The 14,892-nt window shown below is 38.6% G+C and overlaps 1 protein-coding gene across 2 annotated transcripts in view; it reads left to right on the top strand.

Moving 5' to 3' along the window:
- Positions 1 to 14,892, top strand: part of LOC136864563 (cyclin-dependent kinase 11B) — a 434,451-nt gene that overhangs the window by 293,122 nt on the left and 126,437 nt on the right. Inside the window, exons 7-8 of one of the 2 annotated variants that reach the window (XM_067141707.2) lie at positions 3,452 to 3,743; positions 8,712 to 8,856. In XM_067141707.2, the coding sequence (XP_066997808.2) occupies positions 3,452 to 3,743; positions 8,712 to 8,856 (437 nt within the window). The remainder of the gene's footprint in view (positions 1 to 3,451; positions 3,744 to 8,711; positions 8,857 to 14,892) is intronic. The other variant, XM_067141708.2, reaches the window with a different exon arrangement.

The raw sequence follows: 14,892 nt of genomic DNA on the forward strand, positions 1-14,892 counted from the left end.
GCAACTGTCCTGACTATTTTCCTTGGTCTGATTAATAGTTATGCAGGTCGACAGCCTTGGATTCACTTCTAGTCCTCCAAAAATCGTACCGTCGAATTTTCAGTCCCTGTGGCCAGAACTCTTCTTGGTGGGCCAATTCATGGTATTTGAATGGCAATCCTGACCTAAGGGTTTTATTGTTTCCTTTCACTTGGAGCTCCTCACATTCAATCTCTCCTTTAATACCGTTTTTCCTAAGGAACTCTATGATGATTTCAGCTGTTGCGCTATTTTGCAGTGTTCCTATGTAAATCCAGGCTTTACCTTCTGCAGCTCTCAATTCCCCATTTGCTTCTTGTCTTTTACCTACTATTGTCTTTATTTTTCTGTCTGCGTTCTTGTGTATACCATACCTCTGACTCTGTGTCACTATCTTCTTTAATTTTTTTAATTTTTTATAAATCAGTGTATTGAGTTATTGTATTGCAAGGTTCTGTTTCTTTTCTTCTTTCGACAATTGGATTTGGGGGCTGAGGATGTTCCTGTGGATTTCTTTGGGACTGGTCTTGAATGGCTGTCAGGCTCGGTGGTATGCCTTTCTTTTCGAGTTTAATGTCTATTAGAGTTTCTACCTTGTTTAACAACAATTTCTGGAATGCCTCAAGCTGGTTCTTGATTTGCATGTTTGATTCCTCCGTCTCTCTTTTGATTGCTGACTAACATATTGTCTGTAAGAATAGAACAGACTGACGATAGTGTGGCATTGTCTCAGTTGCATTATGTTGACAGAGTGTTGAATGAGTATTTAATGGAAGATCACGTTAGAACTGTATGTGTGTATATATATATATATATATATATATATATATAATGCAGCCTGGGGAACCTAGTGGTGTATTTGCCTTCAATGACTATGAAAGTTTTGATTCTAGCTTGTATAGAAGTGCTGTAGGAAGTATTCTATATCTTTCAAATAATTCTAGACCAGATATTGCATTTGCTATCGGTATTTGTCAGAAATTAGAGAATCTCACTATACAAGACTGGAAGAAAGTAAAACATATGCCTAGGTATCAGTGTGCTATGAGAGATGTAAAATTGCCTTCTTGTTTTGGTGATGAAACTGTCCAAATATATTGTGATGCTGATTGTGGGCAGACAAGAGAATCTAGAAGGTCTGTAAGTGGATATTCAGTTATTCTTTCATATGTTGCTCATTCAACACTGGAGGCAGAATATATGAGTATGGCAGAAACAACTTGGGAATTTCAATGGCTTAAGGATATTCTCATTGAACTAGGACAAGAGAATATGATTGCTACCCTATGTGAGATTTATTGTGATAATGCTTCACCTATAAAGTTCAGTTTAAATACTGATGTGAGTGACTGGTCAAAGCATATGGATATTATGTTTCATGTTTATAAAGAGCTTGTTCAAATATAACTGTCAAGATTAGGTACATAGGCAAGTCAACAAGTATCTGCAATTTTGCTCTAATTGTCTTTAGGTTGGCTCTATGGCGTTGTGTGCTTACCGGCTGCTAGATGACACCATTGTCTATGTCTGTGGTAGGTTTGAGCATTATCAGATCAGTACAGCTTGTGCTGTTGTGACATAAAAATGGCCGCACCACTCTCTGTTTGTACCAAGGAGGATCAGCGTTCTGTACTCTTTTATTTATTTATTTTAATTTTTTTGTGGTCAGAGGGTGTACCTGGAGCGGAAATTCATGGAAGATTTTCATCACAATATGGGGACAGTGTTATGCCACAGCAAAGTGTTTACCAGTGGATTGAACAGTTCAAAAGTGGTCACACGAGCGTGAAGGATGAGGAAAGATCCGGGTGTCCATCTGCAGTCATAACTGATACCAATATGAACACGTGTGTGATATGATCCTGGATAACAGACGAGTGACTGTAGATGACGTGGCAAACCATGCGCACATTAGCCATGGTTCTGCATATTAAATCATGCATAACAGGCTTAACTTTCACAAAGTCCATTTGAGATAGGTTCTAAAACAACTCAGTGAAGAGCAGAAGCACAATCATGTGAGAATCTATCAGCACTTACTGGACCATCATGCTAACAAAGGTGAATAGTTTCTGAAATGGATCATCACTGGAGATGAAACATGGATTCGCCACTTCGAACCAGAGAGCAGACGTCAGAGCATGGAACTGAAGCGGCAGATCCCCATTCAAAAAGAAATTCAAGAGTCAACCTTCTGCAGGAAAGGTGATGCTCACAGTTTTTTTGGACTCTCAGGGGCCAATCCTGGAACATTACCAGATAAAGAGGGAAACGGTGAACTTTACAGTGATATGCTGGTAAACAAGTTGAAACCTACAATTCGTAACAAATGCAGATGTCGATTGTTAGAAGGAGTTCTTTAATTGCATGACAATGCACATCCACATACCGCCGCCCACACCGTTCAAACTCTTCAGATGCTGCGCTTCGAGGTGTTGGAGCATCCTGTGTACAGTCTCAATCTCGCCCCATTGGATAATCGTCTGTTTGGTCCACTTAAAAATGCTCTAAGAGGCTGTCGTTACAGCTCCGATAAACAGGTGAAAGAAGCAGTGCATACGCAGCTTGCTGCGCAACCAAAATAGTTTTTTGCCAAGGGTATCAGAAAGCTTGTGAAACGGTGGACCATGTGCATTGAAAACCAAGGTGATTATGTTGAAAAATGATATTGATAAAAAGTGTGTACTCTTTTTGTAATAAATTTTAAAAAAATTGATTGCAGATACTTATTGACTTGCCCTCGTATATTCCATCTTCTGAGAATGTAGTAGATTTGTTCACAAAAGTATTGTCTAGGGTGAAGATTCACAAATTCTGAAAGAAACTTGCACTAATTAGTTTGTTTGAAATGTCTAAAACAATAAAAAATAAAATGGTGGGGTGTTGTTATCAACATTGTTTCGATACATCTTTTTATGTACTGTACAAGTGTAGTAAACAGCAACAAACCAATCGCATACTAGCCAGGGATATTATTGCAGGTGTCCTATAATAAAGCTGCTGTCAACAATGGATATTGTGGAACCTGTGAATTTCTCACAGGGAATGCTTTCACCAGAAAGGTGCTTGGACCGAGCGAGTTGGCCATGTGGTTAGGGTCACGCAGCTGTGAGCTGGCATTTGGGAGATAATGGGTTCGAAGCCCACTGTTGACAGCCCTAAAGATGGTTTTCTGTGGTTTCCCATTTTCATACCAGGCAAATGCTGAGGCTGTACCTTAATTAAGGCCACGACCACTTCCTTCCCATTCCTAACCCTTTGCTATCCCACGTTGGCATAAGACCTAACACAAATGAAAAAATAAATAAATAAAAATGCTTGGGAAAAATGATGACATACTTACATTTCACTTTATAATGATGGATTTATATTTTACTTAATGTTGCATTTTTTGCCTCTCAGTGCATTTTTTAAATGTAATATTTCTTTTTAGCAGATACTGATGAATCTGGCGGACGAAATACCGATGCTGACAACTACAATAATGGTACTCCAAACTCTGTAAAAATGGAACTCTCTGATGGTAGTATTACAACAAGTCCTCCCACAGATAGCACCAGAGACCTGCAGAGAAGTTTTGGAGAGGAGAAAATGGAGGATGGAAATGGAATTCCATTTATTAACGACTCCCCTAAATCAGATGTTGTATTGAAAGACCCTCTTCCCCCGTACCTGCCTGCAATTCAAGGGTGTCGCAGTGTCGAAGAGTTCCAGTGCTTGAATAGGTAAGACTTTCTCTTATTTTTATGAGACCGAGCTCGATAGCTGCAGTCGCTTAAGTGCGGCCAGTATCCAGTAATCGGGAGATAGTTGGTTCGAACCCCACTGTCGGCAGCCCTGAAGATGGTTTTCCGTGGTTTCCCATTTTCACACCAGGCAAATGCCGGGGCTGTACCTTAATTAATAATAATAATAATAATAATAATAATAATAATAATAATAATAATAATAATAATAATAATAATAATAATAATGTTATTTGCTTTACGTCCCACTAACTACTCTTTTACGGTTTTTGGAGACGCCGAGGTGCCGGAATTTAGTCCCGCAGGAGTTCTTTTACGTGCCAGTAAATCTACCGACACGAGGCTGACGTATTTGAGCACCTTCAAATACCACCGGACTGAGCCAGGATCGAACCTGCCAAGTTGGGGTCAGAAGGCCAGCGCCTCAACTGTCTGAGCCACTCAGCCCGGCTGTACCTTAATTAAGGCCATGGCTGCTTCCTTCCAATTCCTAGGCCTTTCCTATCCCATCGTCGCCATAAGACCTATCTGTGTCGGTGCGACGTAAAGCAAATAGCAAAAAAAAATTTTTTTTATGAGAAGCAATGAACATCGCACTATGTGGATCTCTAATGACATCATAAAAGCATTACTCTGATTAAATATGATTTTAGATAGGGTTTGAAACATTGACAATGATGATGACGATGATTAAGTAAACATATTCACTTTCATGTATTGTATTCTGGGTTATGCAAATGTCTGCCTTCAAGGTTGCTGAACTGATGAATATAGGAAGAGGCACTCACAGAAGATGCACAATGTCTTAGAATGGCACATGAATAGGTAGCCTAACATTTTGACATTGAACTTCATCAGTTGGAGTGGATAAAGAGTTCTCAATGTTATATGGAATGTTGGTGTGTATATATATGTTTATATGTTAATAAATAATTTAAGTGATTTATTCAAGTAGCACAAATATATACACTAGCATCAAAAAGTTTAAATTCACCTTAAGAAATCTTCAGTTCCTGTTATTCATCAGGTGGCAGATTAGAGACATTTCAATGACATATACTTTAAAACAAAATACAAACATAGGCATCCACACACTATAAAGCAATTTGTGCTTCAAATGATGTAATATAATGTGTTTTAGAGCTGCACTATTCAAACTTGGTGCTGATAAATGTGTTGTCCTTTTGCTATGATCACTGCTGGAGAAATGCATGGCATTCTTTTGGTTAATTTTTCCAACATCTGTGTGGTTATAGGTCCCCATGCTTACAAAAGGCAGTGCCACAAATGTTCACAACTGTTGCCAGAAGATTGTTTTGCTTTACAGTCAATTTCATGCCACAACAACTCGTTGGGTGGTAAATCGGGTGATTGAATAGACCAGGTCGTTAATTGTAGAACTCCCGATGATTCTTTGTTTCTTGCACAGCTTTGACATGCTCATCTGCAGAACAAACCCTCTTCCAGTAAGTTGAGTTCCAAATTGCTTGATAAAATGCAATAGTACTGCTTTTTCCACCATCACCAATTCTGCCACCTTATTGTTACAGAAAGAACAAGAAACCATAATAATACCACCCCTGTGTTTTGACACTTGGTGTTAGGCAGCCTTCCTGGGCGACCACAGACATACTGACAATGATTGACCCAAACTTCTCAAATTTTGAGTCGTTAGTCCATAACGCACATTTCACTGATTAGTGATCCAATCCTTGTGTTGTCTGGCCCACCAAAGTCTCTGAGATTTATTTCTGTGTGTTAAGACAGACCTTTTGGCAGATAAACACCCATACAGCCCAACATCGCTTAAACGATATATCACAGTCAACACCGACACTGATTATTCTCTAGTTATGTTGAACTCAGTGCAAATGTCCACAGCTATAAGCCTTCTATTGTGCCTCCTTAAAATCACAGTGTGTTTATCATCAGTAGCAGATGTCTAATTATACCAACCAAACACAAGCTCCACACCGTGATCACAAGCTTACTAGGACTTAAAGTGATGACGTTCACTTTTACACTTGCACTACACAGGGTAATTCTCAGACATCCATAGTAGTAGTAGTAGTAGTAGTTGTAGTTAAAACTAAACTGCTGTAGCACCCAAGTGGCATCTACAGCTTTCTGGACTCCCCAGTACTTTTACACGTAATTCACTCTTATGGAACACAACTGACAAAACGAAAACTGATTGAGCAAGTTTTAATATAATGAAAACTGAAGTACTTATCTAGACTGCCGATGTTAAGTCAGTTGTGACCAAACACTATTTCAGGACTTGTATATATTTTATTTTTGTCATTACTGATTCATGTTATCACTAAAATCTCTATCATTGACAAGTTTACGCTACGTAAACAATACTGTAGATATATAAGCTTGTTTTTAAGTGATTTGATAGAATCTGAGGATGTTCTTGTAGAACGAAACATGTCATTCTTTGTATGTTAGTGTGTATTTTACAGGTATATTTATAGTGTTATAATTTACATTGTATTTGCTGTGTGTTTGACAGACTGAAAAGCCTTTGTTACATTCGTTAATCTAGCACAACCGCTTCTTGGTGTTTGGATATTTTTTTTTCTGCCAGTGTAATAATAATAATAATAATAATAATAATAATAATAATAATAATAATAATAATAATAATAATGTTAGTTTTATTTCCTCCCCTTCCCCCCCACCTGAAAATCTACTGACCTGCAGTTGTTGTATTGGAGCACCTTCAAACACCAATAGACTGAGCTGGGATAAAATCTGCCAGTGTGGGTTCTACCATTTAAACCACCCAGCATGGCTCTGTCATTTGGAATTCAGAACTCTTGAGTAGTCTGCTCAGATTATTAATAGACTTGAAAGCTCAGATTATTCCTTGATCTAGTGGTTGAATCAATACAGTTTTGTTTCTTAACAGGAGTATTGCTGTAATTCTCCTCTTTCAATTTGACCAGAAGGATGAACTGGACATTGTCTTTCCTTCAAATTTTCTTGAACATAATTGATGGCATGTGAAGGGTTCAATTTTAATATGGAACCACTTGGCAGAAATATCACATATCATTGAAGCATTCTAAATATTTTCATAAACTGACTTCATACTTAAATATTTGAAATATTGTGAGCTGCTTTGTGCAATGAGCAATGCTTTCATTGTGCTTTCCTATTTCCCTAGTGCACAACAATAGTGATGATTGTTTGTGTTCAGTTTCATTCATGCTTTATTAGGCTCATTTTCTAGACCTAGCAATTTTTGGAGGATTAGTTTATAATTAAGTGCACTCTCGTCACAGTTGTGTATATGTTCATCCTTGTATTCCCCATCATCAGAGCAGTTTTTGAGCAGTTTCCGAGAAGTTCTGCTGCTTTGTTATCATTAGATGCTGCTTCTCCTTAGAGATTTATTAGATATATTCCATTATGCACCTTCCTTCTCAGATGCTATCCATCAGGGACATTAAATGTTTCATCACTGCCAAGCCGAGTATTACATTTAACTGACAGCACTTTTAAACTTTCACTGCTGATCAGCAATTTACTAACTGCTCTTCTGTACAAACTAATTATATGAGCACATATACACCGGAGTGTTTTATCTCTCATTTTTTGTTTTCTTCTCATGTAGCCCTACACCACTCAACAATATGTACATATTTTTCCTCTTCCTTCATTCAACCATGTGTTGTTGTTCCTTCTGATATTCCATTTGCTCTTAGTATGTTTAATCCTGTTTCTATACTTTTCACTTTTTCGGTAATTTTAAAATTATTATTCACCATACAAATAATCTTTTTTACTTGTCATTGCTCTATTCAAACTGCTAATGACATGGGATTCTGAATTCAACATTGAGGAAAAGTATTTTGTTTAAATATCACCTTAACGTAGATAGCCTAGATTTTCAGTGACGATGGAATAGGAAAGGGCTAGGACTAGGTAGGTGGTAGCCATAGCATTACTTAAGGTACAGCACTGATGAGAAAATGGAAAACCATGTTTAGGGCTGCTGATGGTGGGGTTTAAACCCACCATCTCCCAAATGCAAGCTTACTGGTACACAGCCCATACCATGCAGCCAACTTGCTTTGTACTGAGGAAAACAACCTGCACAAGAATGATTATGTGGAAGCTTTGGCTTGGAATTCCAAATCTGGGTATGTACCATAGGGGTGTGCAAAGTTATTTCAGTGGTACAGAGTTTGCAGAGTTGTTCCTAGCTGTGAAAGATGTTAATTTTCTGATTCATACTCTATGCAGTACTTATTACCACAATTGAAGGTATAAAAGCACCAATGGTATAACAAGAAAATGTAATACTTGGTTTGGTTTCTTCTTAATCCTACACTATGTCAAGATGGAAGGATTTTTAAGAATGGCACCCTCAGTCAATGTTAATGCTCATCTCATGAGACTGAGAAGAAGTTTGTTAGAGATTTAGAAGAAGTAGGTCTTGATGAATACTAGTATTGATGAGAGAAGAATCCATCTATGAAGACAATGGTGTGCAAAGATGTCCTAGTCTCTGTTGATCCTTCTGCCACACTAGCCCATCTGTGAATTTATCAGATCCCCTCCTTAGCTTTCTGTTTTCGAATTATTCCCTGGCAACTGAGTTTGGGTGAATGATTACCGAATTCTTTTCAGGAACCTCAACTTTGCAAATACTATACTACCTACTCTGTAATATACTGGTATATTTTACCACTACTTGGGTGCAAATATAATTATATATGTACTGTAGTTTCAGTGTTTAAAAATCTTTTTCTATCAATGTTTTGATATTTTAGAATAAATGACTAGGGAATTTTGAAGACATTTCCTAGCAGTCTGGATCACATTTTTAATTTGACGTATTTGTATGGTGAATGTACGAGGTTTGTTGTGGACAGTGAATTTAATTTAATTTAATTTAATTTAATTTGTAATGCCTGTGGTTTTGTTTTTAAGGATTGAAGAAGGCACATATGGTGTGGTGTACCGAGCACGTGATAAACGAACTGAAGAGGTAGTGGCTCTAAAAAGACTAAAAATGGAAAAAGAAAAGGAAGGGTTTCCAATCACATCACTTCGGGAGATAAACACACTTCTGAAGGTAAGGTACTCATTCAGCTATAACTACAACTGGTTAAAACATCAGATCTGTTCTCCTCTGTTAAATTTGTTCTGTTATTGTGGCAGAAGTTTACTTGTATGTTAGAGTAATGTTGTGAACAGTATCATAGTCCTGTCCAGTTTCTTCACTGAATGGTCGGTGTATTAGCCTTCAGTTCAGAAGGCCCCTATTCTTCTTAGATTCAGAGGGCCCCGGATTCGATTCCCAGTCGGTCCAGAGGTTTTCACTGCATATGGTTAATCCCTACAGCTTAAAGACTGCGTGTTTGTGTTTGTCTCAACACATTCCTCTTCATATTCACACAACACACCACAGTACCAAACACCACAGAAACCGCAATGGAGAATACATCCTTCCACATAGGGTTGGTGTCAGGAAGGGCATATGTCTGTAAAACTGGGTCAGATCCATACATAGTGCAGTTTGCACCTCTGATCCCACCAGTGTGAGAAAATCAGAAGACAAAGAAGAAGATCATAATATGAATTGTATGATTTTTCCTACTAACCATTATCTGCAGCTAGCTACGACAGCAGGCAGAGGGCACCCAGGTATTGCCAAACTGCCTGAAATATTATTGCGTCTCATAGTGCTGTCCATAATTTTGAGCATAGAAGTAAAGATGAACAAGGGCTAGTCTAGGGGTATGATGTAATTCTGAGGGTTGTATTAACCACTTATTTCTTACATGTACTACTTGCCATTCCCCAGCTCATAGAACATGTGCAAAGGTAAGTCCCTCAAATCCCAAAAAGTTCACCTCTAGTTTAGATTCATGGTAATGTAGGAATTGTTCATTGATGCAGTTCTCAGAATTGTTTTTAATACATCACAAAATGTACGTGTATATAGTGTAGTGATGTAACTTTTGGGGAAAATGACATGGTTACCATATTATTATTCAATGTGTGCAGTTTAAAGAAAGCCTCAAGACAACAGGTCTTGAGATCTAGCCTCAGGGCACTGGATGCAGCTAGTGTGTGTCAGAAAAACATGGCTGGAACCATCTTTTTATGATCGAAAAGAGTTCTTGGACTCGCATATTATATTTTGGAAAGACCGGACCTAGTAGATGTCAGGGTGTGGAGTGCTCATTGCCATGGAACCAAAACCATGTCCTGTTCGCTTGAAACATCTTACAATAAGGCCAACTGGAACATAACACATTTGTTCCTTCAGTACCTTCCCACATCAAACTCACCGGACACCAGAGGTGTGGACGTACGGGGGAACATATACATGTGTTACACTCGGATCTGGTTGAAATCGGGTAGGAATATTCGTGGGAGGCGATAGAATGCTAAGGTGCAAACTGCATGTGCCCAGCGCAAGTTTGAACGCCAACAATGAACAAATAAATAGTCTTAAAATTAAAAGTGCCGTGGGAGTATCGGGGTGTGGTGGTGAGGTAGGGAGGAGCGAAGCAGCGAACGTGAGTCAGCCGGGCTGTGTCGAGTCGTGCCAGCAGCCAGGCAGCGTGTAGTTAGCGCGTAACAACGATGCCAATAAGTTTTGAAAAAATACACGCCCGAGTTCTTTTTACTTTAATTAGTGCAGTAGTGATTGTTTACAAGAAACTGGACAAGGCACAGAAACTGTGTGCACCATGCACATCTTACTACATTGTCGCTTTCACATGTATTACATTGACTATCGGAAGGTGGTTCTTTGAAACAATAATCAACTGAATTAACAAATTGTGAAGGTTTCTTGTTAACGTAGCCACATTTAACAACTGTACTGCCACATGCTACGAAAACTCAGAGAGGAGAACCGGTTGTGTGTCAAAGATTGCACTTTTAAAAGGTTGTTCGTTAAATGTACATTAATGTCTAACGAGTTTAACAAAATTAAATCATACAAAAGACGAATAAATAGCTTCCAAATGCAGAAGCCCAAAACATCTAATGGTTGGATAAGTCCAGTGGCTCCTTTCAGAATTGTTTGAACATTAATGATTTTTTTACTTCCAACTTTTGCATTTAAAATATTTTCTTCTTTCTCTTCGGTTCACGAATCCAGAACTAAAACACTGTACTCTGGTACTAGCTCACAATAAACATCCTGTAACCATTTCTGCACATGTTCTTTGGTCAGTTTTCCAGACTTTGAAGGCAAAGTGTACAAATTTGGTGCCGTAAAGAGGATTTTTTTTCCCTATGTTAGGACCAAATTTGCCAGTTTCGTTTCAACACCACTAGCAACATTGGCAGGAGTTGTCCATCTGCCAAAATTATTGGCTGTATTGTGTAACTATGAGTTAGCAAATTCATAAATTGTGATTCTGCTAATATGACTTTTTCTCCTCATTCATTATGGGTCCTGCCAGAATGGAACTCTTCATGAAAACTAGACTGATCAGTATTAAACATGCACTCTGGGCCGTGACTTTCTATTAATTGTGACACTTCTTCCACAAAGAGTGTCGCGTTACAATAAGTATCTTCTTGTTCAAATTGGAATATTTTAGACACGAATTTGCAAATCTTTCTTGATCCAATTTTAAATTTCATTTTAAAACACATTACCCAGAAATTGAGATGCTCGAAACGTGTTGTAGCTAACTAGATGAGCATACTTTAAAGCCCATTTTTTAATATTTATATCGTGAACATTTTTGTTTTGTTGCCTACATTCTTTGAACTTATGATAAGTCTTCTTTGTAACAATTTTTTTTTTTTCTCCCATTGTGACACAGTTTCCCAACTGTTGCTCCCAGCTGTAAAGCTCTTCCTGGCACTTTAATTTTCGAAACCTGTGTTTCACTGATGCGAAGCTCCTCTGTTTCCCACCTTTGTTTTGCCAATATTTGATGTCCTTCTTCTTATAAGTTACTGGGATTAGGCATCGTTCAGCTGTTGTTGTGGATGAGAGGTTAGGAGCATCATTTTTTGGAGATGGGTTCAGATATCGGTGTTTCGATATTGTCTTCCTCGATAACAATTTGCAATCTAGTTCGACTCTCGCATCGGTATCCAAAGCCCTGTCGGCAATTAGACCTGTAAAATGGAGACAAGAACACAATTCCTGTGAACGCTTGTTTTTCCCTTAAAAGTAAATATATATATTGTACCGGGAACAGCCGGTACGAAACTAAGTCCCCGCAATTAAAGTTAAAACTTCGCGTTACGCGCCGGCTCAGCAGCGGAAGACAGACTGGAACAGCAAGCAACAGCTGTGTGTGACGTAGAGCGGAGTGACGTCACAGCCTACCTCCCCGTAACTCAGAGTGAGCCTAGACTAGTATGGAATGTTCCTTGAGTTTCTTCGGATAATAACTTTCCCCACGATAGTGACTAGACAAAATCAACCACATCATCATGTAGCCCGATATTTTATCTGCATTCCTGCGAGGTTTAATAAAAATCCGACATGAGACGACGAAGTTGTGGAGCGAGATGTGAGGGCATGTTTTGGGCGTGAATCGGGTATAAACGGAGGGCTGCTTCGCTTAGCAGATCAGTGTGTTTTGCAGTGGAGTTCATGCTGCTAGCAGCGAGCGGTCGGCTGGCGGAGACTGCGATACGACATGTAGTGATTGTCATATTTCGTCGAGTCCTGTACTTTAACTTCGCAGCGTCGAGTGTGGACTTATACAAGTTTCTTTAAATCATGAGTGATAGAATTCTGCTCCAATGGAGAGTGTCATAAATTGTGCTTCATCAAACTCTTAATATTTTCAAGTGATTGTTTATTCTGAATGAATGTCTAAGACTTGCAATTATTTTTTCCATGTGCTCATAATTCAAAGTTAATGTTGAGGATAGTGATAGGATTTGGAACAGTCTTTGCTCCTTACAAAGTGATTGAATATTTCTGGAAATCTCATTGACGTGACTGTGCCTTAACTTAGAATTCCTCAAGTAGCAAACATTAACAAGTGATTGAGTAGAGAGTTAACTCTAACTTAGTGACTGCATCACTAACTTACAATTTCGTGTGTAGATAATTCTATAAACTGTGTAAATATATCGTAGATGATGGGCTGTAGACTGCGTATTTGAACTGTGCATTTTCAATTCTACGAACATTCGAAGTGAGAGCTGTGCATTTTCAACTCTGCGAACATTCGAACTAAGGACTGTTGATAAATGATCAATTTCACTTTATTTTTCATTAACATGCATGAACAAGATTAATTTCATGAGTAAAAGATTCTTATTTCATTTTAATCCAATTGATTACATTGAACGGTGTTCAGACTTAGATAAAATATGCAAGACTGTCTTCTTGTGACGTTGAACAACCCTTCTGCCGGTATCTTGCATTTTTCCAAGACAACCGACATTGATTTGTGGAGGAAAACTTGGAAACTTTGCTAATATTACAAATAGTATGGAGTTCATCAGTTTTTCAAACACACTTTTATATTTCAGTTCAATAGCTTTGAATTTAGGACGTCTGAGTGAATTGATTATCTCCTCAGTGTCATATACCTCATTCATTATGTCAGCAAGTTTATTGATGTTTCTAATTTTATGCAGGAAGACAAAAGCTCAAAATTGCGGATATATAATTAATTTTTAATGCACTGTCTTTAAGCTAGTCCTCAAGAATTTTGATTGATGAAGCATAATCCTTATTTAGTTCATGTATCACTGATTTAAAATTTTCAGAATTGTTTGCTTCTATCCATGTCCCCAAATGAGTAACAATGGGTCTAGGTGGAAGTGCAAAATCTGAATTTTTTTCTCTGAACAAATACATTCTTGTTGGTGCTTTCAGAGAAACTTTTTTCGAATTGAAATAAATTTGTCAACTTTAGTATACAATATACTTATCTGCTCACATACTCTGTGTAAATCATGCACTTCTGGGCTGAGTGGCTCAGACGGTTGAGGCAGCCTCCTGACCCCAACTTGGCAGGATCGATCTTGGCTCAGTCCAGTGGTATTTGAAGGTGCTCAGATACATCAGCCCCGTGTCGGTAGATTTACTAGCACGTAAAAGAACTCGTGCCAAACAAAATTCCGGCACCTTGATGTCTCCGTCAACCATCAAAGTAGTTAGTGGGATGTAAAAACAGTAACATTATATGATTATTATTTATTATTATACCATGCACTACACAAGTTACGTACATCACGTTGGGAAAGCTCACAGAAAGCCCACCTGCTGCCGTCTTCATATACAGAGAAGCATCCGTAATTAAGAGTAAAATATTATAAAATTTCACCACATTCCGCCATTACAACTGCAGAGATTCATTGAATAAGCAAATCAATGTTACCTGATTCGATGGTGGTATTTCTCTACTTGTTGATATAAATGGTTCATGGTGTGGGTTACTGTAGTCAAGTCCTGGTTTGTGAGCCATGGGCAACGGCTGAGTTGCCTACCTAGTAAGGGGTCCTGAGAGTCTGGATACCAGTTTCTACGGAATGCGAGTGGGCATCTCGGACATATTCTGAGTGATGGCCCTCCTTGTGCTCAGGCGGCTAGGACTATACAATCCACCGGTGGTCTCTAACCCGTTAGAGGAGAGATGGACTATGTGTAAGAAGGGTAGCATCCTGCTCCACGAATTTACCGAGCTCAGAACATTTTAAGCAAGCCTTGGATCTATGGGAGTAAGGGAGTCCCACTCCCATCTGACAGGCGAGGGACTCCTTGGAAACAACTTGGCGAACAAAATGGAATTCGATGGGCAGCTATCAATATTAATGGGGCTTATGGATGAAAGAAAGTAGAACAGGCTGAGACAGCAAAGACGATGCATCTGGATGTGCTAGGAGTAAATGCTATTCGGGTAAGGAGGAATAACGAGGAAGAGATAGGAGATTATAAAGTGTACTTGACGAGTGCTAAACAGGGAAGGGCAGAGTGTGGGGTAAGGCTATTCATCAGGAATACTATTGCATGCAACATGGTTTCTGTTAGTGTAAATGAGCGAATTATCTGGGTAGATTGGCAGTTGGAGGAATTAGGGCGAGTGATGTATTCAACATGTGAGGGTGCAGATGAAGATGAAGTTGACAAGTTTCATGAAGCAATGAGTGACATCGTAGTCAGGGT

This window comes from Anabrus simplex, chromosome 2, assembly GCF_040414725.1.
Source record: "Anabrus simplex isolate iqAnaSimp1 chromosome 2, ASM4041472v1, whole genome shotgun sequence".
In the NCBI taxonomy this organism is placed as follows: Eukaryota; Metazoa; Arthropoda; class Insecta; order Orthoptera; family Tettigoniidae; genus Anabrus; species Anabrus simplex.